At 43.1% G+C, this 27045-nt stretch overlaps 2 protein-coding genes across 2 annotated transcripts in view; one reads left to right on the forward strand and one right to left on the reverse strand.

Annotated features, from left to right (window-relative positions):
- Positions 1–1343: 1343 nt before the first annotated feature.
- On the forward strand, positions 1344–11100 carry pcsk9 (proprotein convertase subtilisin/kexin type 9). Its single transcript, XM_063890903.1, has 12 exons — positions 1344–1755; positions 2094–2285; positions 3591–3723; positions 3806–3939; positions 4024–4165; positions 4420–4616; positions 5054–5237; positions 5336–5506; positions 5602–5750; positions 5821–5986; positions 7455–7621; positions 8915–11100. The coding sequence occupies exons 1-12, from the start codon at positions 1582–1584 to the stop codon at positions 9131–9133; spliced, it is 2028 nt and encodes a 675-aa protein (XP_063746973.1). The 5' UTR covers positions 1344–1581; the 3' UTR covers positions 9134–11100.
- Positions 11071–27045, reverse strand: part of usp24 (ubiquitin specific peptidase 24) — a 29652-nt gene continuing 13677 nt past the window's right edge. The window contains 42 exon segments of the mRNA XM_063890902.1: positions 11071–13812; positions 14137–14247; positions 14472–14558; positions 14729–14804; positions 14921–14999; positions 15194–15260; positions 15351–15416; positions 15948–16024; positions 16027–16060; positions 16192–16310; positions 16413–16515; positions 16634–16723; positions 16825–17032; positions 18144–18257; positions 18347–18450; positions 18943–19038; positions 19156–19306; positions 19446–19587; positions 19746–19870; positions 20646–20860; positions 20974–21093; positions 21181–21322; positions 21420–21502; positions 21600–21698; positions 21938–22063; positions 22155–22274; positions 22376–22520; positions 22600–22714; positions 22810–23001; positions 23111–23172; positions 23254–23414; positions 23521–23591; positions 23747–23908; positions 24195–24357; positions 24457–24679; positions 25100–25195; positions 25356–25453; positions 25568–25714; positions 25912–26053; positions 26141–26226; positions 26318–26491; positions 26804–26902. Of these exon segments, the coding sequence (XP_063746972.1) occupies positions 13750–13812; positions 14137–14247; positions 14472–14558; positions 14729–14804; positions 14921–14999; positions 15194–15260; positions 15351–15416; positions 15948–16024; positions 16027–16060; positions 16192–16310; positions 16413–16515; positions 16634–16723; positions 16825–17032; positions 18144–18257; positions 18347–18450; positions 18943–19038; positions 19156–19306; positions 19446–19587; positions 19746–19870; positions 20646–20860; positions 20974–21093; positions 21181–21322; positions 21420–21502; positions 21600–21698; positions 21938–22063; positions 22155–22274; positions 22376–22520; positions 22600–22714; positions 22810–23001; positions 23111–23172; positions 23254–23414; positions 23521–23591; positions 23747–23908; positions 24195–24357; positions 24457–24679; positions 25100–25195; positions 25356–25453; positions 25568–25714; positions 25912–26053; positions 26141–26226; positions 26318–26491; positions 26804–26902 (4953 nt within the window). The 3' untranslated portion in view covers positions 11071–13749.

The following is a 27045-nucleotide window of genomic DNA, read 5'->3' on the forward strand; positions in this document are numbered from 1 at the left end:
AACCCCGACGAGTCACAGCTGTCCTACACTACACCTGCTCTGAGGGGTGGACACCTGCAGAGAAAACACTCCACCACACTGAAACTCACGCCAAAGAACAGATCCTCTGGTGCAAGTTGTATGAACTTCAATGCTTTAAAATGTTTGTTTGTGTTTTTAATGAAAGTGAGTGATAATGAACTACTCTGTCTCAGTGTGGAGTTAATAAAGATGAATGTATAGTGCATGTGTATTCCAGAAGATGTCACTATTTACTGTATGAAAGAGAAACATTGTGTGTGAACATTAAGGCACATTTTTTACCCACTACTGTCATTAAAGTTGTCCACAGCCACTTAAGGTTGCCCTCTCTTAAAATAGGGGTCTTGCAAGTCACAATAGTCAAAACCAGTTCAACAGATATCCTAGCTTTTAATCTCTAGAGTCCAGAAACACAGGTGCAAGCAATATCAAATCCTAACGTTCAAACTGGAGCTGTTGTTATGCTGTCTCCTTCACTACATCATTCCCTCTTCTAGTAAATGTGTTAGGTGGAAAGAAACATGACCCCTAGTGAGCAAAAATGTTGCTCTATAACAGCTGGAAGAGTAAACAAATAACAGTTGGGGAATATTTATCCTCAGTGTTGTTTTCATTTGATGGTTTTCAAGGTTTTTTACTCAAGTTGGAGTTACCTAACTGGGAATTCTGAGATGGACATATAACGACATTGGTGCAGTGACATCTGCCGTCTGCTTCCTGTTAATGCCAGATGTCACATATTTGGGGTAAAAGTTGTGTTTATCCAGGAAATCATATTGTACGCACGGTTGGCTTTCCTGATCTCCCCATCAGAAATATAGTCCTTGCTCTGAGCAGTTTCACATTAATACCTTTTTTTTAACTCAAGACAACTTTGATAACAATAACGATTTTTAGACTTGACAAATCCCTTAAAAGCCAGACAGACATGCAAAGAGGAGTTGTTTATAGTGGTTAAGGAGTTTGGGCATCTCTGCACAAGCAGTCTAAACAGAAAGGACTGAAACTCAAATAAATAAGAAAGCCTATGCTATAAACAATAATACATAATAAATAGCAAATATGAGCTCACAAGGATCAGCCTCTCTGCACAATCAAGCAACATGAGTTTATAAACTTGCATGTATAGGCTAACTCTGATATTTCATATCTAGCGGGAAAGACATCCTCAATGACTGCACTTGAACTGAGAGAGAGAGTTTGAGATTGACGAGTAATGTGTACAGGATGCTTCAGGGGGAGCATGAAACATGACTCCTCCACAGTGAGAGGTGTTTTAACGGAGGACAATCATTCGATACAAAAGCGGTGGCGTGAGCCCTGGAGACGTCAGCAGTCCCCGCCTTATATCATAAGAATCAATCGTTTTTCTTTATGTTTGCTCCCTTAAATCAGAATTAATGATCGGAGGCGTTATCTGACGGCCAGAGGACACGCAGCAGTCGGGGGCACCACACATCTGCAGAACTCGGACTGGAATAGAAACTCTCATCAGTGCATGAGAGTAATGTAATAGTTATCCTGATAATTTCACTGGAAACAGTCCCAGAGGTTTGAAGAATGCGTCACACCTCAGCCTGGGTTGGCTGGGCGCTGTGTTTGTGCACATATGTGGCGGCAAGCGTTCAGGACCACCAAGAGGTGGACGAGATGATCCTGGATCTGATCCGCGAGGACGGGACTCAACCTGAACCCGGAGCGGCGCCCGCTGCTGAGTTCCTCAAGTGCAACAAGGTAATTAGCATCTTGCCAGGGTCATTGAAGCGCATCTAGATTCTCCAACGACCTGTAAGTGCCTGTTTTAATTGAGGTTGTGTAACTGACATGTTTGAGGTCTTCATCATCTCATTATGCAGAAATTATTATATTCCGTATTCATCTCGACAATTTGCCGCTTTAATTGGGTCAAATAATATACTAAATAAACTTTGCCAGTTCAAAGAAATCAATGATGGGGCAGGGCAGAAAATAATTGCTATTTACCATCCAAAACAAAGTAATAATTGACATTTAAAAAAATCTGTTTGTGAGCATTGTGCACTTAAACTCGTATGGTCTTCACTGTGCTTCAGGCAGCGTGGCGCATGCATGGGCAGTACCTGGTCGTGCTGCGTCATGGCACGCATGGCTCTCACGTGCAAAGGACCATCAGGAGACTGAGAGTCAAAGCTGCCCGGACAGGTCACCTGCTGGAGATCCTGCACACATACTCTGCAGCTCTGCACGGCTTCCTGGTGAAGATGAACAGTGACGTCCTTCACCTGGTAAAGCTCCACCTGTCAGCATGCTGCTGCTGAGCTTACCTGTAAAACCTGCTTGGGTTAAATGAAGGTGTTAGTTCACTTCTTATTGGATTTACTTTATTGATTCAAATTCAGGAATTTCTTTTTTGTAGGTCATCACCAACCAATGAAAAAATATAAATTGTGTTTTAAAAATAGTAAATTAAGAATAAATATAAATAACAAAGCGCAAAAAAAGACATACAATATTATATCATAGTCTATTTTGAATACGTGGAATTATTTATACAGAAAAAGGCATTACTCTAATACAAAATAACACCGTAATTTAACCCAAGATAAATAGTAACGGATAAGTGATTAGGATCTATGAGGTAGTTATAATGGTCTGTAATTTGCGGTCATTCTTTTGACTGTAGGAAATTCTTAGACTCCTAGATAATTAAAGACATGTCTGTCATACCAAGCATTATAAGAACCTATATGTGGACATGGAATCTGGATAACATTGCATAATGTCTCAGGTCATGTAGATGGAGAGTAATAGGGGGCCAAGGATAGACCTCTGGGGAAATCCTGCAAAATGTCATAATTAAAGCAATTTCGAGTCACTGAAACCAAAGTAGCTTTTCATACGATTGATTTACATCATGAACCACAATAAGTATGATGACCAAAATGTTCATCACACAATAGAACTTTTGATCTCTGTGAACAGCACCCTAATTAGTCCTACATCCTCTTTGATTCACTCAAAAAATAAAACATGAAACAGTCCTGGAGGCAGTATGTGGGGTTTCACTCTCATTAACTTTCTTGTGCAGGCCCTTATTTTTAGACACTCAATAAAGTCTGACCCAAACCAAACCCTGGAAATCACTTTCCATTACTGAACATCGACAAAGTGCCAACTGCACTCTTTTATAGAATTAAAAACTGTACTCAAAAGCATTTTAAAAAAATAGCCTTTAATTTTAACTGCAACAAATGCATCTTATTTTTAACAATTTTGAACTCATTATTTTTATTTTCCATGTATGTAGTTTACTCATTTCTGCATCCTGTTGAATATTGGTCACTTGCTACATTCTCTTGTACTAGTTATTTAATTTTTCTTTGTGCACTATTTTTGTCTTAAATATATTAATGTATACTCTTATACCTATCATCGATTTTATTGATGTTTTATTACTGTTATTTGTTGTTAATTGGAACTTTTATTAGTGATCTAGTATGATGAAAACTTACATTGAGTTCCATAAAAAGCAACATTAAATCAAATGTATTTAATTATGAATATCATGATAATGATTTTGTTCCTGGCAGGCGTTGAAGCTCCCTCAGGTTCACTACATAGAGGAGGACTCATCCATCTTTGCTCAGAGCGCCCCCTGGAACCTGCAGAGGTTAATGCAGCCTCACGGCGGCTCCTCTGAAAACGCATCATACAGGCCACCCAGTGAGTCTACCTCTGTGTATGTCAAAAACACACACAGATCTAAAGTAATATCTAAAATCCACACACCCTCTGCCCTCTGCAGACAATGGGGGGATGGCGGAGGTCTTCCTGTTGGACGGCAGTGTTCAGAGTTCTCACAGGGAGATTGAGGGACGGGTGTTCATCACAGACTTCAACAATGTCCCTGAGGAGGATGGAGTCAGAGTTCATAGACAGGTTGCACACACCAATTTGCTTATTTGTCATTGATGCTAAATAGAAAACTCTCGTCCCGTGATGTGTAACTTTTCTCCTCTACAGGCCAGTCAGTGTGACAGTCACGGCACGCACATTGCAGGGGTTGTGTCTGGGTCGGACTCTGGTGTTGCTCGAGGGGCCGGTGTTAAACTGGTCCATGTGCTAAACTGTCAAGGGAAAGGGGCCGTGTCTGGAGCTCTGGCAGGTAGGACACAGATGGATTTGTTGTACTGTTTGGATTATGTGTTATGACCAATGTCACTGAATATTGTCCATAGCTTGTTTAACCACCCTTTGAGCCCATTCACAGTGTAAATTCTCCATGAAAAGCAGGTGTGGAAATGGAGCTGCTGTTGCATGCAACCATTATGTAGAAACACATTTGAAAAGGGAAAGCAAGGGTCACTACATCTGCAGCTGCAGGGTTTAAATCTTTCTTTTCTCAACATCCCTCTCCAGGTATAGAGTATATCCAAGCAACTCTACAGGCCCGCCCAATGGATGCTGTGGTTGTGTTGCTGCCTTTCATTGGTGGTTTCAGCCGTTCATTAAACGCAGCCTGTCGGGAAATGGTGGCTAAAGGAGCTGTGGTCATAGCCGCTGCAGGGAACTACAGAGATGATGCCTGTCTCTACTCACCTGCTTCAGAGCCTGAGGTTCAACATGTTCCCTTTTCCAACATGTCCTTCGTTATGCTTCAGTAACATAACGGTTTTACATATGTACCTGAACCTAAATAAGGTTAGGGTTGGGGATAATAAGAAAAAGGCAATGTTGACTTTTGGTGTCACAAAGAACACTTTCTTGGAAAGAAGTCCTGTGTTTGTTTGAGCCATCTATCAACCAGAAATATATACAAAGACCTTGTCACTTTTTATAAAACATCACCTGACTTCCTGCTATACTCTCATCAAAATTATTACATCCACTAGAGGCAGCCTTCACATGTAAAAAATACACTAAAAGGGTTGATGAATTGATAGTTTGATGTGTTGTGACAGGGACCAAGTTGCCATTTTAAAAAAAAGTTGGGAGTAAAATGTTTGTGATCGACAATTCACACACTCTTACCTTATTATGTGTGTGTGTGCAGGTCATCACAGTAGGGGCAGTAAACTCAGTGGACCAGCTCATGTCACAGGGAGCGGGTGGCACCAGCTTCGGCCGCTGCGTCGATCTGTTTGCACCCGGCGACGACATCGTCAGTGCCAGTAGTGACTGCAGTACCTGTTTTACATCCCAGAGTGGAACCTCCCAGGCTGCTGCACATGCTGCTGGTTTGCACACACAAAAACAACTTAAATAAATCATAAGTTACTAAAAAATAAAATGGCTGCAGTATGAGTGCTTTCTATTTTTGTTTGTGCACCTGCAGGTATAGCAGCTGTGATCCTGTCGTCCAATCAGAAGGTGTCGCCAGTGCAAGTCCTGCAGATGATGATGCATTATTCTATCAGCAACACAATCAACTTCCTCTCTCTGTCTGACACACATCGTCTCAATACTCCAAATCTGGTAGCAGCTATTCCTCCTGCCAACAGTGCAAGTGAGACACACAAAACTTAATTTGACCCACAACCACAAACTGCAAAAAAAACGCATCACTAATAGTTCAAACTGTGTGTCTGTTTGGGTGTGCAGATGAGGAGCTTCTGTGTCGGTCAGTGTGGTCAGAGAGGTCAGAGGTCACGAGCACTGACAAGGCTATCAGTCGCTGTCGTCTGGGGGAGGAAATGATGAGCTGCAGAAGCTACAACCCTGATGGTGTCCATGTTGGAGAAACCATCTCTGTGAGTTCAAACCACCATCTAATTTTCACAAAAAAAGTCACCAATTAAAACCGTTCATATGTGTGTACAGGAGAGCAGCGGGCAGATGGAGTGTGTTGCCTTTAACGCTCTGGGGGGTGAAGGTGTGTATGCTGTGGCGCGTTGCTGTGTGATCGGCGGCCTGCGGTGTCAGGTCCATGTCAGCTCTGAACCCGGACGAGATGCTGAGTGTGTTGGGGTGCAGCACCATCTCACCGGTGAGTCACAGCTGTGTGGAGTTTAAAGCATTGTTTTCACATTTAGTAAAAGACACTAACTTGGTTTCTTGTGTTAGATAAGTGTGATAGTACGTTCATGTCCGTACACAAGATATGAAGTTACAACCAGAAGCACTTTAGAAACGTTATGTACGTGGTGAGAGGCAGAATAATTTATGTGTGACTTTTTAAAACACAAAACCCTTGCTAGTGTTAAGCGTAAAAAAACGTACTTAAAAAAAATGCAACTAGAGACAATTTTGCTGATATTATTAGCTTCCCTCCTCTGCTTAATACACCATCACAGATGATCTTAGTTTAAAGTCTGCATACAAGGGGAAAAGTCATTCACTTAAGCTAACAAGCTAGTTTGGGAGCTTTAGAGGTAGGAAAAAACAGACAATAAGGGCCGCTGTGAAGCTGACTTGACAGAGCTGGCGGCCAACTAAACTGGGGCTCAGTCCAGTGGACCATTTGCCGCGTTTCATCCCCTCTGTCTCCCCCTTTCAACGCTTCAAAAAATGCACTGGTGGAAAAAACAACAACTTTAAAACTAAAGCAGACAATCAAAGAAACCCCCACGTCCAGTCTTTATGCTAAGCTCATCAGCCTCCTACTTTATAATTAATGGAGAGATAGGAGAATGATATCAATGATCATCTAAATCCGATTAAGAAAGCAACGATAAAATTCCCAAAAACATCACCCTACTTCTTTAAAATGTATATCTGTTGATGAGTTGGAGACAGTCAAACTTGTGCTGTACTTGGTGTGAACTGCCCTTTGGAAGAAAGCACAGTGCGCCAAGCTCAAGCTTCAAATGTGGCTGCATTTAGAACGTCGTGGTCAATTATGCCTGTTACCATGGCAATCCACCTGAAAGGAAAAATGATTTCCCCGCCAACATAAATATCAGCGAGACGCCGAGTACGAAGTGCAGGGTTGTCAAACATTGTTAGTTATCATTATATTCCTCAGTCTCTTCTTTCATTATGATTGCTGTGAGGTAAATGGGTCACTGCTGGTCTAAGAATCACTAATGGATAATGGGTAGCAATACTTTCAAAGCCAGCTCATTACAAACATTGCTACCACATTAGACCTTATAATACGGTATATCTCATACATCAGACATCTCACCCCATGAAATAGCTGCTATATTACATTTATTTATTATTTGTATACTAACAAAACTAGCTCTAAGTAGGATAATTAATCACTGTTATATAATTCTGCTGTGTATTGTTAAGGCTACATATAAACTGGACTGGTTGCTAATAATCATACTGTTGATGCTTTTTCCTCATAAGCTTGTTTTTAGTTGCTCTTGGAGTTTTACATTTAATGCCTACTATTTTAATTACTTTCACTTTAAATCATCTGCAATCATTTCTTCCTATGTGCTGCAGAACACCTAAATTTCCACTCTGGGTTTTATTAAAGGCTCGTATTGTTTGTGTCTCTCCAGGCTGCACATCAGGGTCCGCTGCTGAGATCTCGCCTGACTCTCGTCCACATCACAGTGATCGGAGGCGTTGTGTTGTGAGCGACGGGGCGACATCTCATGCTGTTTGCTGCCAGGCTCCATCTCTGGAGTGCCACCTGTTGGAAAAGACATCAGCTGATACAGATCAGGTACATATTTCAGTCCCAGTACACATGGCTACAGAGGCACCGAGAGGCAAGGTAGAAAAATGTCAGATCAGATAAAGTGTTATTTCCTGTGTTTATAACATAAGAACAGGTGGATAACATTTCCAATTTTGCTTGTCCCCGAAGGCAAATGAAACAAAAAATGATAGGCGATTTCTTTTTTAATCAGGATAATTGTTCGGATTGTTTCTCTTCGGTTTGTGTTGCTGTAATACTCAATGAGCACACACACATTCTAGCAAAACGAAAGACATGACTTACTTACAAAAGTTGCTTGAACATGTTTATGTTTGGAGTGCGTGAAGAAATTGAAACTCACGTGGAAGAATACATCAATACTTTTAGACCTAACACAAGGTTGTGGTGTGCTTTAGCCTCTAGTGGCCAAAATGAATATTACAACAGCAGACACAAAACAGACAGACGTTTTCGTTTTTCAGAATCAGAATCACCCCTTTATTGGTCCCACAGAGGGGAAATTTAAATTTGATAGAGCAGCAACAGAGCCAAAGACAGCTTTACAAAAGAAAATATGCATTTGAAAAGGTAGGTAGGCCAGGTAAATATTGCAGTTATTAATAATGGCATATTTATGTTTTTGCGTATAAATTGTTATTGCACAACTAGTTAGTTTTTTTCATGTGTGGGGGGTCTACCAGGGGCCATGCTGGTTGTAAAGTCTGACCGCTGCAGGAAGGAAGCACCTGTGGTATCTCTCCGTGAGAGACCGCGGGTGCAGCAGCCTGTCACTGAAGGAGCTGCACAGTGCGGACAGGGTGTCCTGGAGGGGGTGGGACACATTATCCAGCATGGAGGACAGCTTGGCTGCCATTCTTCTGTCTCCCACCACCTCCACAGTGTCCAGAGGACTCCCCACGACAGAGCTGGCCTTCCTTATCAGTTTTTTTCAGTCGCTGCCTGTCAGCAGCCGAGATGCTGCAGCCCCAGCAGGCCACACCATAAGATGGCTGATGCCACCACAGAGCCATAGAAAGTCTAAAGGAGTGCCCCCTGCACCCCAAAAGACCTCAGTCTCCTCAGTAGAAGGAGTCTGCTCTGTCCCTTCTTGTAGAGAGCAGCAGAGTTGTCGGACCAGGCCGACAACTCTTTACATATGAGAATATAGAAGCATCCTGGTAATTGTTTCGTCTCTTCCCTAAAACAGAAGACAGAATTACAACTTAATGCTCACCATGTGTAATGTATTTGATGATCCCATCCTAAAGTTTCTCCAGACTTTTTTTACCCTTTGACCTCGGTGTTGTTGTGTTGCAGGTGGAGGTGTCCTGTCCCTCCGGGTGGACTCTGACCGACTGTAGCGCCGTCTCTCCAGGCTCTGTCGTCTTAACACCAGGTGCCAAGGGCAACAGTTGCAGTGTCCGCAGTGTATCAGGAGCTGACGGGGCCGCTGGCGTCGCTGTCTGCTGCCGCGTCAGACCACCAGAGCAGAGCCAGGCTGCACCTCCTCCTGGATCCGGCCTCACTCCACTTTGAGGTCCATCAGCTTTTATATTTCTGTAATGTTGACTGAAAGAAACACACACTCCACTTGCTTTGTCTTCTGTGTGGTGCAGGGAATAATTCCCATGGGGATCTCATTTTAAACAAAAAGTCAATTCCAGGAAACACTTATCACTTGTGCATTGATTTACTTAAAAATAGTTGAAAGTTCAGAAATGATTTAAGACTGAAAACCAGAGAGGATGATACTGTAAGTGTTTGCAGGCATTGACTTCTAATCTAATCTCTAGTCGTCTCTATTGATATCATCTATATACATCTTTGATCAGTTGTCCGACGTTTGTCCTTTTCTCAGTTTTGGAAATAGGTAAAACACGCTCTAGCACATATTGTTCTATACTTTAGAACCATCTTGTATACAGTTTGTAAAATACAACCAAAAATATAATATGTCTTAACACAAAAAAACCTGTGGTCAATTCAAGCAATAAATTCCCCCTCGGTTACTACTGTATACTGATATTGATAACTGATTGAGCCCCCCCTGGTAGGGCCTACATGCACCAAGATGAATTGCATGTGGGGTTCTGAGGCACAGGGTCTTCACGGGCCACATCCTCGGCTTACGTTGCTGTTGACTCAGCCCTGTCTGCGCTGCACTTTTTGGCCATTCACTCTGGCTTGAATAAACATGGCTGAATATCCAGGATTTATTCATCTAGACTAGAGCACATTAACTGGGTTCCCATAGCTTCTTTGCACAAAACAATGTCACCGTCACTTCAAATGACTATTTGGATCAGGAAGAGCATTACATTTACTCAGCTTTTCCGATCAATAAAGCATGCACTGAGGAGTTTATATCTTCAGTCGACTGTATGTACCATCAACACTGATTGGTCTTCCACTGAAGGTGTCAAATTTTCCCTTTCAGACTTTGGACAGTTACATGGACTGTGTAAATGAACTGAATAAAAGGTAATACATCTTCTTTTACCAGAGGATGATCAAGTGTAAACACTTTTTACATCAGACATTAACAATTGCCATCTTATATTAAGAGTCCCAGTAAGACATGACAGTGTGACAGGAAAAGCTGTCTCATATTACACTCATATTAAAAGACAGTTGACACACGGACGCTCAGCAGTTTAGTCAAATCACAGCTGAAATATCCATCAGTGCAGCAAACATGTCACACACGTGATAGTGTTTACAGTTCTGAGTGTAGGTGAAGAACCAGGCAGCAGCAGCAGGACTGTGGGTAATAATCCGCCCCCATCAGCAGCTTTAATAATGATATCCAGATATCTTCTGCTTTCTCTCTCTGTGTTCCCACAAACAAGTTGTCTTCACCGTATGCTTGAATAAAACACATTTGTCTGTCCTGGGCATTGAACTGCATTTATGTGAAGTCAATAAAATAATAAAGTGAAAAACATAATGCCATTTAAACCAAGCACACTCATAGGACTTTGATTTAAACATGTCAGCATGGAGAGCACCACAGGGCACTGCACAGCGTGAGTGCATTGAGGTCTGATTGGCACAGGAAACGTGGTTTAATCTTTGCGAGAGTGATACAATGCTTCATGACTTTCGTATCAGATTATTCTCTGACACCACGAGGCTGGGGTTATTCTTAAAGTGGAGTTCATCATTATCAGCCCAATATGACTTTTTCACAGCAGCTTATTTGAGTTATGATTAAGGAAAAAGCACAGGTGTACGAATGACCGTAGTACTGATGGCACTGCTCTATTAATAACAGACAAGATTGTGCAACATGTTAACACTAAGTGGTTATAAAAAAATTCAGCAGTAATTCATTTAATCTGTGATTTTCCTACTGTGACGTCAAGTCTTCAATAAAAAAGGTCTATTCATGTCTGCAGGATCAAACCAGATGAGTTGTCGAGTGAATGCTACAGAAATCAACATAAAGTAACAAAATAACAAACCCTCAAAACCAAGGAGCACCAACATTTTGTAATGTGACAAGGTGTAAACATACATAAAAACAATGTTTACAAAAGGTTGTGCATTCCAGTTTATTTTATATCAAATTTCCCCTTATTCAAACTCTGATGTACAAATTAAAACTGAGTTTTAACATGCATTACAGAATCCTGCGATGGCAGAAGTGAAGTCTCAAAATCGAATGACCGTAAAAACCCGTACAGATGCCAATCCCTTCCCGCGCTCTGCCCCGTCCTGCCCTGCATCCCAGGATTAAAACAAAGATTGTTTGGAAGTTTTTTTTCTTGTTTTAAGTAGTTGTGGTGATGTAGCAGTGGGGCAAAAGTAGGAGACGCTCTTGGCTGAATGCGGCTCATGTTTGCCATGTATCACTTGGCACAGACTACATGCAGCTCCATCAGACACTGTCGCTCATAACCAGCCAGAGGAGGGGCCAATGTTTGTGACGGTGAGTGCTAATGACCAAATAACACAGCAAAAAACACATGGGGGGGGGCTGTTTTTTTCTCTGTCACACAAAAAAGACAAACATCACCACCACTTAACTGCCACACATGCAAACGTGCCGAGAGAGCGCACAACGTGACATTCACATCTAGTGAGAGAGAGAGGGTAATGGGCCGGGTGGTGGGGGTGTGTGGAGGGGATAAAACAGCCTTTTCTCAGGCTTTGAGGATGCAGAGAGCCTCAGTGGATTGATCACACGACTCCCAACAGAAAAACGGTTTTGCACGATTGCTTGATAGATTCTCACACTGTAAACATTGACCTGTTAAAGCTGAGAGCTAATCCGCTAAGCTAGTTTAGGCTTATGTCTTCAGAACGTTTGAGTGAACATGTGGCTTCTTTAAAACTACCTAGCATAAATCTGTATCTACAAAGTGTCTCTGCTTGAGCGCAGAGTGAAAAGAAGCAGCATTTTACCATCACCGAAACCCTGTCCTGTCACCTTAACCCTGTTTTATTAGGGTCAAACGTACACCCCCCCCCACCCCCTCCCCCTCCCCCCATACACACAGAATCAACAACCAACAGTTACATTCCTACAATCCTTTGTCACAACACACAGAGGACATTTTCCCTGTCTTATTTTGAGTCTAATGGGGATGAAGAAGCCCTGTTGTACTCCTATAATGAGACTGTCTGACCACAGACACTGGTTTGGTGTCAGGGTCAGGTGGAGCAGATGTTGTCCCACCTCCGTAGCGATGTGGTGACACAGTTTTTGGAGGTGGGACGGGGGAGAGATCGAAAGGTTAAGGCACTTCAAGTCTCCCGATGACTGGGGGCAGGGACGATGGATTCACTGGTGTTGTTCTGGTGTGAAACTACAGCTACATTTGGGTTCAGCTCCTCTGTGTGTGTTTCCAAAAGGTAGACAAAAGCAAAAAAAAAGGCCAAGCAAAAAGAAAAACACCATTGAAAAAAGACAAAAACAAATCAAACCTGATAAAGCAGAGGTAACAGTGATGCCAGAAGGACCTTTGTGTTTCGTGAGCGGAGTGAATGAGTGACACACCTTTGCATGATTTGCACAAGTTCTATCATGTGTGTGTGTAACCATGGCACCTTAAAATAAAACATGCTCCTGAGCTCCCCCTCAGTCGGCACCGACGGCCCACCACGACTGATCTGTGCACTTCCAGATCAGCTTTTCTTGCATAAGGCTTGAGTCCCCAAACATCCTCTCGACTATTCAATTCACCCGGAGTCGAAGAAAAATGGCAACGAAAATAAAACACAGCGATGAAAGGAATAAAAATACGGCACATGTGGCTGCCTGACAGCGAGACGACTAGAACAGAGGGAGAGTGCGGACCATGGCATTTTTAGATACGGTAAGGGGCAGAGACTTGAGCCCTGTACCGCGTCCTGTGCGGGTTCACACTGGTGAAAGGGTTAGTCAAAGCTATCAGGGCTTCCATGTGTCTGCATAAGTGGCACTGAAAATATAAGTTGTTAAAAGTAAGAGGAATAGGACACGATGGCGAAGAGGCTCTAGAGGAAGTGACCAGTGCTGCGGTACATCACAATAGACTGGGCTGGACTATAAAGTGCATACTTAACCCTACCCCTCCCAAGTGCTTGTGTGTGGAGGTGTTACTATACAAGTGCACACGCCGTCTGTACGTTCCTCTAGAGCCGCTAACGTGACCTTTTTTCGCAATTTTGCATGGCTGTGGAGAAGAGCACAGGAGACTTTAAAATATTATCTTACACTGGAAAGTACATCTATGGAACAAGTCTTTACAATATGAATATGTCTGTGTAGATACATTGGCAAATATGAGCAGAAAATTGTTAAAACACAACCCAAACCCATCCTCCACCTGTCATTCTGAGTGAATGAATGAATAAAAGGATAAACTGAAGTCATCCGCGTGATTGAGGAAGGTTTTCTCTTTTTGTACTTTCCCCCATAATCAACTCTGCTGCCCTTAAAGATAATGCATCTCCATCATCGCCTTGGCTGCTCTGAAAGGAAGTAATTCAGGATTTATTCATAGCTCCTTCGTTGCTGTAGCGACCAAGAGAATAAGTGTTCTGATTGGCTTGTGGTTGGAGTCCCAAATGTCCAGACCAATCAGAGGCAAAGTGCAGCCCTTTCAATTGGCTGCCCGGAGCTGTGCCACCTCTCCATCGGAGGCCTCTCCTGCTGGTGGGACGCGCTAGGGGTCTACGTCTTCTAGATCGCTCTTTGAATCGCCGAGCATCATGGGAGACTCTGACCCCTGTGAGAGAGACGGATACAAAAAAATTAATGTTTTGGGGGAGGAAAAATAACAAATAGTGAAATATCTATGTGCTGAGCATGGACAGCGGGATTATCCTGGCACCCAGTCAGGAACGGCAGGAGTCAAGAGAAGAATGGAGCCGTTTATAATCCCACACTATTAATCACCGTGGGAGGTAACAAACTGCCTTTCCAGCTTTTGACAGAAACTGCTGAGATGTTCCATTTTTGTTCCATTCTTCTCTTTTTGGCTGCGTGAACCGAGCATGAGCTGCCATAATACCATGAGTCATGTTTGGATGTCGCTGTGCTGAGGGGCTACCTGTCGGAGGCTGCGGTCGGCGTTTTCGTTTGCTGGGCTGCCGTCAGAGCCGTTGCTACTGCCGGACTGCTCCTTCTCGTTTAACAACGCCGTGGCATAGGCCAAGGTATCCTGCAGGGATAGATACACATACAGAGATACAGAAGTCAGGCAAGCTGAGAGCAGAAGAGAATATCAAGAGTAGTGGAGGAACGAGAGGGGGTCATATCATGCCAAAGTTTTTATCTGTGTGGTGGTCTTGTGTATTTTGTGTGTGTGTGTGTGTGTGTGTGTGTGTGTGTGTGTGTGTGTGTGTGTGTGTGTGTGTGTGTGTGTGTGTGTGTGTGTGTGTGTACCTGTGCAGAGATAGTGCGCTGGAAGGTTTTGTTAGTGGATGTCTCATTGGAAACGTTGCTCTGTGGAGTCCAGTAATGTTCAGTCATCTGAGGGCACAATGAGCACAAAGGATCATTAATAAGTATTTAAATCACATAGATAGGTCAACTATTCTGAAACAATAGTCATATATTAATTGTTAAAATACTTATCTAAAAGCATCTCTCCCCCAAAATGCCTTAAACAAATACAAAACATATTTCTGAGAGAAGTTTGCCTTTTTTTGCAGCCACTGCACCGCCCAGCTCCAGTGACCAGACAAGTCCTTGAAGTAATCTTTGGCTGGAGCACACCTGATGGAAGAATAAAAATAAGGTCAGAATTATGTTGCCTAAATCAATCAAATGTATCTAAGACTATTAATACTCCTGGAGTCTGTCCTTAACATCTGGGCCTTAGATGAACTCACTTCTGGGCTAATGTGACCAGGAACTTCACACACTGGTAGCAGCGTCTGCTGTCCACGTTGTTGCTCTGGTGCATCAAAGCTGAGAAGATAAAGCACTCTGTTAGATTTTTATACATTCAATAAATTCACGAGACACACATAAAAATCTGAAGATGATGACAGTATGCATGGCAGTTAACCAACAATGTTTAAAAGAACAGTTTTACATTGTAGATGTATGAGAGTGTTCTTTTGATGGGTCAGTTGTGGGTATTAGAGAAACATCATACATACCTAAAAGGCCTTTCTCTGACTCAAAAGCATACTTGAGTCTCTGGGTTTGCAGAGGGTCTTCCATTACCTGATGTGAAGGATTTAAAGGATGTTAGAAAAGCTGTTCATCAAAGCAATCAATCGATGAAGGGTTACAGAGGGTATCAGTTTCACTCACTAGTAGCTCCTGCAGCATCTGGAAAACGTTCTTCAGTTCATGAGGCGGAGCCGTCTCCAGCTGGGACTACGAGACACAAAATAATCAGAAGTTTTGAGAACAGAGAATATTGACAGAGTTTTTTCAATGCATTGTGATTTTATTCTCATATTATGGACACAAAATAGACAAGATAAACTGAAAGGCACAACATACAGTAAAAATCCTAAATAAATAAATAAAAAGAGCAGGAAAACAAAAGGAAGTATCTGATATGCATTTGCTAAAATAAATATAATATCTAAAATGTTTGCAAACATGACTCAACAAATCAGCAAGTAATTGGATTTTCTCTTAAATACAGCATGCATTTTCAATGAATAAAGAAAGAAAAGTAGATCTCCGTTCAAGCGAGTAAAGTTAGTAGGATCTGAGTTTTTCCATTTATTTCAAATTAGTCTTCTGCTGAGTAAAATGGAAATAGTGATACAGGACCTGGAGGGGCACCAAAGATGGTTATGAATGGACAGTCAAAAGCTTTGTTCGGGTATTCTGAACCCGTTCCAAAGATTAGAGACCATTATTTTTAAAGGTTAGCCCGTTACAGATTTCATTTACCTTTAGCAGCTGCAGCACACCCAGGGAGAAAGGCTCGTTACAGTACGAAATGTAGGTCACCATCTCTATCAGAGGGACAGCGGCCCGGACAGCTCCCGCATGGCAAACATCACCTGGAAATATTCAAAATGAAAAATCAAGGAGGTTCTGAGCTTTTTTTTCAAGCCCCCATTGGGGTTGTTGTGATTATTCTATATCCCTGAATGAAAAGAATGCCTAAACAAGTTTTAAGTTTGTACTTTACCTCGAGAAGGTAAGGCTGTCCCTCTGGAGTGAAGACTGAGGCCTGGATGTCAGCGTTGAGGGGGAGCAGCTGGGTGGAGGGCGGGATGCAGCTCACACGCAGTTTAGACCCTGCTGGAGCTACACAGGACAGCAGGGGAGAAAGGTGAGGATCAGACTGAGAACTATATAGTATAAAAACATCAACGCTGCAACATTTAAGATTAGATTTTAATGTCTCACCCTGCGTCCGCTGGGGATTGAAGTCAGAGTGTAGTGTGATGAAGGCCAGCGTGTTGTGGAGGTGAAGAAACTCCCGAGCCTGAGCGGGACTCCATCGCCGGTTCTGTGGAGACACGTGGAGCAAATTTAGTTTATAAATCGCATACACAGTAATTAGTAAGGCTATGGGTAATAACAGTCATTTTTAATATGTTTTCTGATCATTCTTGCTTCAGTTGTACCTGGTTGTTTTGCCTGTTGGGTCCCAGCAGGAAGATGAGCATCCGACGGTAAGCTGAGTGTTTCAACAACAGCTGACAAGGACCGCATCCCTGAGAGACGACAGAAAGACCAAACACATTAAACTCAATGTCTCAGCACTATAAAAAGCTCAGGAGAGTCCAAGTCTTCTTATTTTTTGATGGTTTCTTACCCTCTGAGCGAAGTTACTGAAGAGACCAAAGTACTGAGCGCAGTTTTTCACATTCTCAGGAACGTCTTTGTCCAATAAGGAGAGCAGAGTGTCCATCAAGTTGTCCACTCCTGGGTCTCCAAAGTGAAGCGCGCTCTCCAGAGTCTTCTCAAGGATGGACGCCACCACCACCCTCACCTCCCTCACACTGCACTCCAACAAACAGACCCTGAGAAGAAGATATTAGGATTATCATCAGTGATGTTAATGAGGCGCGTGGTGAAGGAACCTTTTTTGCAAGACTATCAATTGTTTTAGAATCAGGATTTATTGCACAATTGCAAAGAACAATTTTGCTACACTGATACTACTAATATTATAATACTAGGAATATATTATGTACATCAGGTAACAACTAATCATGTCCTAGGGCCCATATGATCACCCATGCCTTAAAAAAAGAGGCGTGCAAGACAATGTTTACATCTCAGAATGACATGGGAATCTTTCAGCCAATCAGCATCCAGTCAGTGAGCAACACACACACACAATCACATAGGTGTTCGCTGTCAGTGCAGATGCAATAAAAGCTTCAAAAGGCACTCCAGAGGCTCAGGTGGTGTGTGTGTGTGTGTGTGTGTGTGTGTGTGTGTGTGTGTGTGTGTGTGTGTGTGTGTGTGTGATTTAAAGATACTGTAGAGATTGAATGGGCTTTTGTATATGAAGTATGCAAGTGTCTGTACTTGAGAGTGAGAGAAGCTTTAGAGGCTGCAGCAGCATTATGAGGGTGGAATAAAGTGACCAAGGTCAGAGAGATCAGCGAGCATTGATTGGAGTGAGGGAGCAGCGCTGTGAGCTGCCAAGTCTGTAGTATCACATATCTCAAGGACAGCTAGAAAATGCCGCAGTGATTAAACCAAGAAAAAGGCCCTGCAAATAAAAAAACCACCTACAGGGATCCACGTATCCAAGCTTAATGACTTGGCAACTGACACGGTTTCGTCTTTCTAGTTGCTGGGCTCAAATATCATCACTAATAAAAAAAAAATCTGTTTTTTACTAAAACTGGCCTTCAAATAAATATAATGGTGTTGTAATTTGCTGTTTTTACAGTGAATTAAAAAGAGTAGAAGGTTTGTGAGTGGGTGAATAACGCATATTATGGTAGGTTCGATAATGCAAAGTATACAGTGTTGAGTCAAAACGTCTTGATTAATTCCACTAAAAAAAATGTATCTTACAAATTGGTATGCTTCAATTCATTTTCAATCCCTTCCACAACACATTTTTCACTTAGGTACAGTCCTGACATCTATCTGTGTGTGTCAACAAGCACTGACCTGGTGATCTCTCGTCCCTCCGGTCCCACCAGGTACTGAACCATCCACTGACAGGCTTCGCTGCTCTTAGTCAGCAACACCTCCACTGTGGCCATCCACTCCTCTGTGTCCACGCTGCAGAAGACACGTATATGATAAAGGCGTTACATTGCTGCTTATGAAGGATGTTCATTACTTCGGTGTGGGTGCATGTAGGTACGTACCGGAGCTTCTTTTTGGTGTGCAGGTAGGTGTGAAAGAGGAAGTGAACCGCCAGTTGAAGACTCTCTTTGGCCATGGGCTGGTAGTCCGAATGCTTCAGTTTCGTCTGAACACACACACACACACACATACACGCGTACGTGAGACACTGATTGCTGCAACTCAATGTTACTATAACAGTTGTATAGTTAAGATATATTGCAAATAAATTATGTTTTTCAATTTCCTTGGTCTTAGTGTGGGCCTTTCTTAACAAGTCCCCACTCTAAATTAAAAACAGGTATTTATTGGGGACAAAATAACCCAAAGAAACAGAACATACATAATCTTAAAAAAAGGAAAAAAATCTGAGGATAAAAAGTTATTCTGAAGCAAAGATCAAAAAGTGACAGATATATGGTATGAAAAAGAAGATGTATGAGTTGCATCTGTTTCCAAAAGAACTGCAAACGGAAAAACGGAAAAAAATACTCGTGAATAAAATGCTTGCTGTATAGATCAAGCTTCACGTCCCTGTGTGGCTGTACTTTGCAAGTGTACACAGGAGAAAATGAAACTCAAACAGTAGAAGCTCATGACAAACACAAGCGGTACATACTGCATTGACGGAGGCCAGAGAGAGGGTGAAGTTGAAGTAGTCGCTGTTGTAGACGTCTCTGTTCTTCATGAACTTAAGATTCTCATCTCTCACGTTCTGCACAAACAAACAGAGACTTTCAGTTCATTCTTTTTTCATGACTAACAGAACAAATGTTAAGAGGTAAGGTCAGATGCTTCCCATGGCCTCTTGGTTATATCTTGATGCCTTTACCTGATAGATGCTGGCGGGCATCTTCTCTACAAACAGACCCTTTTTCTCTCCCTTGCGGACCAGGCGGGTGAGGATGGTGAGGCGGTCGTTGTTGGCCCTGGGGGGCCGAGGAGAGGACTGTGGAGAAACATCGGGGGAGGACGGGGCAGAGCTGGAAAAGAAAAAACACAGGCTGGTTAATATGAGGTGGTGCACTGATGGAACACTTCTGGGAATGTTCCTAAAGGCTGACTTTATAAATGTGTTTCTATTCTAAAATGAGTAAAGTATTAAGTGTGAGGTTCACTCACAGTGTAAGGTCCTCAGCCTCTTGCCTCATGATGCTGACTCTGCTTTTTTTAGGCAGGACTGGCGAGTTCTGGTCACTGATCTTCTGATAGAACAACATGTAGGCGTTCCAGTATCTCCTCCGCACATCAGGGTATGGGTTAGCTGCAACACACACACATAAAAACACCAAGGTTTAACAAATACATGCTTTAGTGTTATCACAACATAAAGCCATTCAAATCAAAGTCATAACATGTCTCAAACATGTATAGATGGGAGGTTAATGATAAGTGCTTCAATGCTACACAGATGTTACTTACATTGGTCGTACACTTTGGGACGGTACTCTCCCCCAAAGCACTCATACTCCAAAGTTTCGTCATTCATATCAAACTCCTCCACCACGTTGTCGTTGAACTTGTACCAACGTCCACGAGCGCTGCCACTAAGAGATGAGGACAAATGGGGATGATTTTAGATTTAGCATACGAGTGTCAGCCACCACACTGAAGTCTGAAGACACACAGATCTCTTAATGCTGTCTCTTTCACTTTCTTATTGGAAGATTTTATGTCTTTTTTCTTCTTTTATTAAAGTTTATTGTATTTACACTAATGGAGCTGCTTGGGAAATAAGATTTTCATTGCACACTACTACGCTGTAACTGATGCTCATATAACGACCCCACCTTTAAAACTTAAATTGGAGCTTACTGACATCAATGATCACAGACTTCGAAAGCAGCTCTTGTCAGGTCTTAATGACTTCATTTTTGGAAGGACATCAGCGTCCTGAGAACAAACTGTCTTTGTCGTAGTATTAAATGGGGATAGGAACAAACGAGTGAGCGAGAGAAGGGGGTGCCAGACATTGGCTCCTGCGGTCCCTTTATGTTCCACTGCTCCAGTGAGCAATCCTGCCTTCCAGAGCCAGACATCTGGAGATGCTTACACACTAAACCAGAACAGCCCACACAAAGTCTGATGCTGCATTCATGTGCCCCAAGGAGGTCCCCTAAAATGTGCCTGGAATACTGACGCAACAGAGTAATGAGCTCCACTAATCACTGGTGAGGTGAATCTTTTGTAAAGTAGGAACAGGAGCTGAAAGGAGAGGAACTTGCAGCGAAGCAAATGAAACAATACATGTGTATATATTTATAATCCAAGCCAATTGAATGAGGGAGAAGTGAAGGAAACTCTGACTACAGTGTCTCTTACCGTCTATCTTTAATGAAGGAGTAATAGTGACCGGCATGTGCCTGACCGCTATGAACCACAACTCCCACAAGTTCGTAGTTCTCAGAAATCGTGACTTTCTTTCGGGGGGATCCTCCTGAGGTCCCGTCGCTCCGCCCCTCGCTGGCCTCTCCGCTGCAGTCCTGACGAGCCATTCCAGAAACTGTGTATGGCTCCATGTTCAACACCCATGGGAACTGTAGAGCAATAATACAGAATTGTATAAATTATTTCTGGGATTTGAGTTGATCGAACAAAAAAGAAAAGAGAGCATATGTATCTTAGTGACATGTGATTCGTGGCTTCGTACCCTGATCTGCTCATCATACTTGATGGAGCGTCCACTCTCCCAGTCGAAGCCGAAGCGCATGAGGTGGATGCAGAGAACGCTGGGTAGGGATTTGATACATGTCCTCTTCACGGTGGTTCTCTGTGCGGAGGAACACATGCACACATTGTAGGTAGGCGTGACATCAGTGAGGTTGAAAAAAGCATATGTCGAGCGCTTTACACACACCTTCTCCTTGCATTTCTCACAGTAGTAGGCGTTGCTGCCCTCTAGCACCTCTCCTCTGACAAACTGGTCCAAAGAGATCTCCAAGCTTTGACAAGATGTCACTCCGAGGTTCAAAGCCATGAATGTTTCCTCACGCTCGTATCTGTATAGTAAAAGCTCAATAAGGTCAAACATCACCTGTGTGTGTCTCAAAATGTAAAAACAGTCCTGCATTTTGAGAAACTAATATCCTTGCTCACCGATGAGGACAGTCTTTACAAATCTTTTGGTCGGAGAAGATTCCCTGAAATGTGTTTTTGAAGATCTGTTCTCGACCCATTTTCTGGTGGGAAAGGAGAGTCATCGTTAATTACATAATCATAACCAATTAGGCACCTGGATAATGTTTTTTTATTTGCTGTAGTGTGCATGGGTTTTACCTTGAGATGTTCGTCAAGCTGATCCACCAGGCTGGTGAAGAACTCATAAGCGTCCTGCTGCTCTCGCACATACAACTCCTTGTTCCACATCTTGAAGATCTGAAAAGACACAACACATTTGCAGTTAGATAATAGACAATGGTTTTGTATCCATTACAAGTTTTGTTTGATTGATCTTATTGCTGAGAGAGGAGTATTTGTTACATCATAAACAATGCCCTTTAAAAATGTAAACTCAGTTATAGCTGGATACAAAACATGGGCAATGAATATTAATTTCGTAGTGACAATGCCCACAAACACGGGGTGAATGCACTACAATCTGAAGTGTCTTTTACCTTCCAGAAGTTCTCGGGTATGTAGTACTGCAGTTTGCTCTCCATCAGGTGACCAAACAAAGATTGGACCTGGTAGAAGACGCTTTCCTCTGGCTGATCTGTGTCGTCCTCAATGGACAGAAAGGCCTTCAAACCAAAACACACATACTCAGTGTTATTAGATTCACTGCGTGGAAGTCAAAGAGCAGGAGATAGAAGATAAACGGCACTTGTGTACCTCTGGTAGACCTGGCTGCATGTAGAGCTGCTGAAACACAGCGTTCATGTAACATGTGGCGCCGCCGTTCTTCAACCCAACGAACCCGGACACTGACCGGCTCTCTACAGGAGGGAGGTACTGAGAGAGGGGGCGAGAGCGAGAGATTAGATAACCTTTTATCAAATTAAATACACTGAAAATTATTATTGTAATTCATATTAGTCAAATTGATGTCTTACATCAAACTCCTTGCAGAGGGAAGGATCAGACTGGTGGTGCATGGTCATGAGCTCTTTGACAATCAGGCGGAGGTTTGAGAGGGAGCTGTCTGCGAGCATCACCATCACCTCGTAAGCTGCCAGTCTGCTGCTGGCTGTGCTGCACCTGACAAACATGACAAAAGGTTAATGTTTTCAGTGTTATCTCCATTGCTCCAAAAGATAAATAGGATTTATGTGCATACTTTGGGTGGAAGTCGTGGCTGGGGGCCGGGGAGGGAGTGGGGTTTGAACTGTTGATGATGATACGCGAGGCTCGAAACAGGAAGTCATCCAACAACTGCTGAATCAGAGATGGACCTAAAGAAAAGAGTCAAATTACATATTAATGTTCTCAATTTCATAATCCAGAACGTGTTTAATGGGTTCTGATATTTATCTGTGCGTGAGCTCACCGAGATGCTCCTTCTCGTTGCCGCAGAGCGAGAGCAAGGTCTTAATGAGACGGAGATGTCCTGCCAGGAGGATGTTGTCCGCCTCGCTGGTCTCCATCTCGGAGCTCCAACTAGGCTCAAAGTTGTCGAGCCAAGAGATCTCGTCTTCCAGCATGGTGGCTGCGCTCACTTTTAACACCTCCATCTCTGAGGCTGAGAAGGAGAGATTCATGAAACACTGATCTTTAATTGTTTAAACAGGAGACTATGACCTTTATATTTGATCAATAAAGGTGATCAAAAAGGAAAACAATAGGCTTACTGGTGAGGTCATCCAGAAGCTGACATCTTAGGTCAAAGTACTCAGTGCATTGGGACAGCAACCTAAGAAGAAAAGCAAAGTCAACACAAGTCCTCGGCTGAAGTTTTAGTGATTTTTGTTTTGAGTGTTTCTTGCTTAATTACCTCTGGTTGACACCTCTCATAATAGATGTAGGACTCCATAACGGCAGCTGAGCAGTGAGAACGACCGAGATCAGGAACAAGTTGGGCTTCTGGACTTCGGCGAAGGCTGAAGTGTCGGTCTGGCTCAGAGTGTAGAGCTGATCACAAGCTACCCGGCGGATCTGATAGAAAAAGTGGCAGAGAACACAAGTGTAAACATACACTGCCGTTTTAGAGATATATTTATTCTGTGCAGGCAATTTAAAAAAAAAAGAGGGTGTTGCTTACCTCTCCACTGGGAGAGCCCAGTAAAACATCAATAATGAAATCATTGACAGAAGGAAGGTTGTAAAAAGAACCTGAAGAGAAAAAGAACCAAACAGAGGATTTTGTGTTATTGAAGAATTTCAGCAAACACAGCAACCTCTCACTGTACTAACGACAATGTAGAGTTATTATGAAAAGAAAAGACTTATAAGGCTGTATTGTATCTGTGTTTCTGCATGAGACTTACATAGCTGCTGACAGCGTAACTGCAGACAGGTGACCAGCAGGGACAGAGCCTCGCGGGCGATGATGGTGTCTTTAATCGAGACACACTGCTGTCTCACACATATCCCCGCATGCAACGCTGTTGGAGTGGTCTCCCCCTCGCTGCTGGAGCTGCAGTTACTTCCTGCAAACAAACAGAGAAAAGAAAGAGAGAGATTTATCCTCTTTAGCTTTTGTTCGTGACATAACGGGGATACTTGTTGCATAGACTGTAAACATCTAGTTCAAACCACAACGATTCATCATATTATATGTCAAAGCACCTTGTAGAGAATGTGAAGAGCTACGAGCTTACAAGTTTCATTCATTCTACAACAAATTGAGAGTTGTGGTCCTTTTGTGCTACACAATAAATAACTGTACATTACAAAAAGCATCTACAGTAACATTGAAATTGTGTTTTCTGTCACCTGTACTGCTGACTCTGGTGCGGACTCCCTGCGGCAGAAGGGAGCTGTGGGTCTCTCTGATTGGCTGTGGGCTGCCAACCAGATCCAATCTGCCGGCTGCAGCTGCCCAGGTCAGACGCATGAAACAGGCCACAGTGGAAGTGAAGTCGCCCACCTCCATGGTCTGGTAAAAAGAACACCATTTGAAAAAGTTTAACACTTACAAGATCCATCTAGTTGCTGAATCAATGGCGGGTTTGTCATGGAAACAAGCGTGTTTTACCTGAATAGCTACACGAGCGGCCGGTATGATCTCCTCCACTCTGATGGAGGAGCGCTCAGACAGAGACATCTGTCGGTACGAGGACTTCTCTGGAGTTCCACAGAGAGACAGCTGTCGCCCGGCCCGTCCAGCGTTACGAAACGGACGAGATGACAGTGACTCACCATCCCTGATGACATCATCATCCAGTGCCGCAGGCATGCTCTGCCCAACCAGAAGAAACCTGCAAACAAAGACAGATAAGTATGAAGTGTGACTTGGTATATGGCCATGCACTCAGGAGGACAACTACGACAAACAACAGAGGATAGTTTGGCAGAGATGCCCTTCTCTATCAGAGCAATAAACTCAGTAGAAACTGCTGTATCTCAACTGACTTTAATTCAATGAGAAATCATGACTTTAAATCAGACCAATTATGCACCCATGCCCGAATGCACACAATGTGTTTTACATGTTGTGATCTCTTGTGGCTGTAGTTGTGCTGCCTTAATGATTTTGTACAGTAATAATAACGATCTCTTATATTTGTTTGTTTATACTGAAGTACTCATTTTCCCTACAGAGATGAATATCCGTTTTATGCCCGGGGGAACAGAGATGTTAATAAGCTCGGAGCTAACTCTGGTGAGGCATTTCGTACCTGGCCAACTGGAGACAGATTGAGTAGACTCCTTGTCTGGTCTCATAGTCCACCTCTGATGGGATGGAGTCTCTCTGCATCACATTCACCACCAGGCTGCAGAGGAAACACAGAAGCATTACAGTCAGAACTAAAAATAAACACTTTTGATAAAAGCATATGCTAGTAGGCAAATGTAGATCAGTATGTGATGCAGTTTGTCAAACTCCCAACATAGACAACACTTTTCATTAACAATTCTGTTTTACTCTTTTACCTGAGGCCTCCTGCTTTAAGGAAGTTCTCACAGAAGGACTTGCTGCTGGTTTTGGCCATCTCATCATCAGAGGTGGGCATGAGCTTTGAACTCAACACCTGACACAGAGAGAGAAGAGAGGAAAACACGTGGTAAGCTTCTAAACTTTTAAGTTTGAGAAGAGGTGTTATGTGTTGTGCATGCTTGATGCATGATGTTGTGTGTGCACGTACCTCTAGGTTGTACAGCACTCTGAAGGTGGACATGCCCGGGGCAGAAGACCTGAAGAGAGACTCTAAGATGGATGCAGCGCTCGGCTGGTGCTGCTGCTTGGAGGACATAGATGGAGAGCGAGAGCCTGTACCCTGGAACAGTGTCTTCTATACAGATTAGAGACAAAGTGAGTTTAGAAAATAACACAAAGCCAGATGATGGAGAAGGATAGAATGTGTAAAGCAGAGAAATGGTAAAAGATGGATATAGATTTATACAACACAGGTGATCACACTGAAAGCAAAATGAGAATGTAAACAAAGGTAGAGAACTGAGAGCTTCAACGTTAAGCCATGGTAGTTACCACACGACCTGAGCGCGTCACAGTCTGATGTACCTGGTGGCTCCAGACGCTGGACTCTTTGGGAACAAAGTTATCGAGAGCGTCCTGCACTTCTGGGTCTGTTGGAATCAGCAGCAGCAGCTTCCTCACACGAAGAGTGATCCTGGAGATTATAATACACTGACTGTTTAATATTTAGACAATGCCTGTGTTGTTGTCAACAAGGTGTATGTAACTTGTCCAATCTCACCTGGTTTCATCTAGATTAGCCAGCTGATAAAGCATCTCAAAAACATTACAAACTAAAGCCATCACGACACCTGGCAGGGATTTCTCCTGGAGACAGAAAAACAAGTGTGTCAAAAGCAAGAAAACCTGAGTGTGTGTTTACAGTTGTATCAGTGCACTGTCATGTCTGAGGTGGTACCTGCTCCAAGGCGTATGCAGAGTTGAAAACTGCGGAGCTGGAGCTGCTGGAGGCGGAGGCTGAGGACTCGGAGCTGCCAGAGGGGGTGCCTGTGCCAGAGCTCTTCACAGTGAGGCTCTGCTCGTCACTGAAGCCCAGCTGGGACAGCAGCTTCTGGTCCCGGTTCATGGTCAACTAAAACATGGAGGAGGAGCAGTGAAAGGACGGTGTGACAGAAAGACGGGGACTGAGGTTGTTCAAAGCTGCGTTTCCACTGTCACACTATAGATGCAGCGGACCAACCTGCTAACATGGAGAGGGTGGCGCCCTGCCTACAGGAATTATACTGTGCATGTTTTTTTAGTTTCTAATGTGTACTGGCTTCAGGGGAAACGCATGATTGGGAGAGCAGCAAAATACTTGTATGAAAGAATGAAAGATACAATTGTATTTATTAATAAAAACAGAGACAGAGTCCCTGTCACTTACAGACTCATTGAGACTTACCACACTGTCGTTAGCAAAGATCTGGACATTATCCACTGGACAGCTCAAGTGCTCAGATATCTTCCACCGGATACTTCCTATTGTCTCATTACTGTGCGTCTGCCGGACACGGACACACACGGACACACACAGACACACACGCACACACACCAGGATTATTTCTTCTGGAGATGTAACTCTACACGACAAAAGGCATTAGGAAATATGGCTGTACGAAATAGTTCAAACATAACATTAGAAAT

The sequence above is a fragment of the Eleginops maclovinus genome, chromosome 9 (assembly GCF_036324505.1).
Source record: "Eleginops maclovinus isolate JMC-PN-2008 ecotype Puerto Natales chromosome 9, JC_Emac_rtc_rv5, whole genome shotgun sequence".
NCBI classification, from domain to species: Eukaryota; Metazoa; Chordata; class Actinopteri; order Perciformes; family Eleginopidae; genus Eleginops; species Eleginops maclovinus.

What these genes read in the sequence shown, in the direction of transcription:
- pcsk9 (XM_063890903.1), top strand. Translation starts at nt 1,582, where the DNA reads ATGCGTCACACCTCAGCCTGGGTTGGCTGGGCGCTGTGTTTGTGCACA. An exon ending in ACAGTGACGTCCTTCACCTG is followed by an intron (nt 2,286 to 3,590) that starts GTAAAGCTCCAC and finishes TGTTCCTGGCAG; the next exon opens with GCGTTGAAGCTCCCTCAGGT. An exon ending in TCCTCCTGCCAACAGTGCAA is followed by an intron (nt 5,507 to 5,601) that starts GTGAGACACACA and finishes TTGGGTGTGCAG; the next exon opens with ATGAGGAGCTTCTGTGTCGG.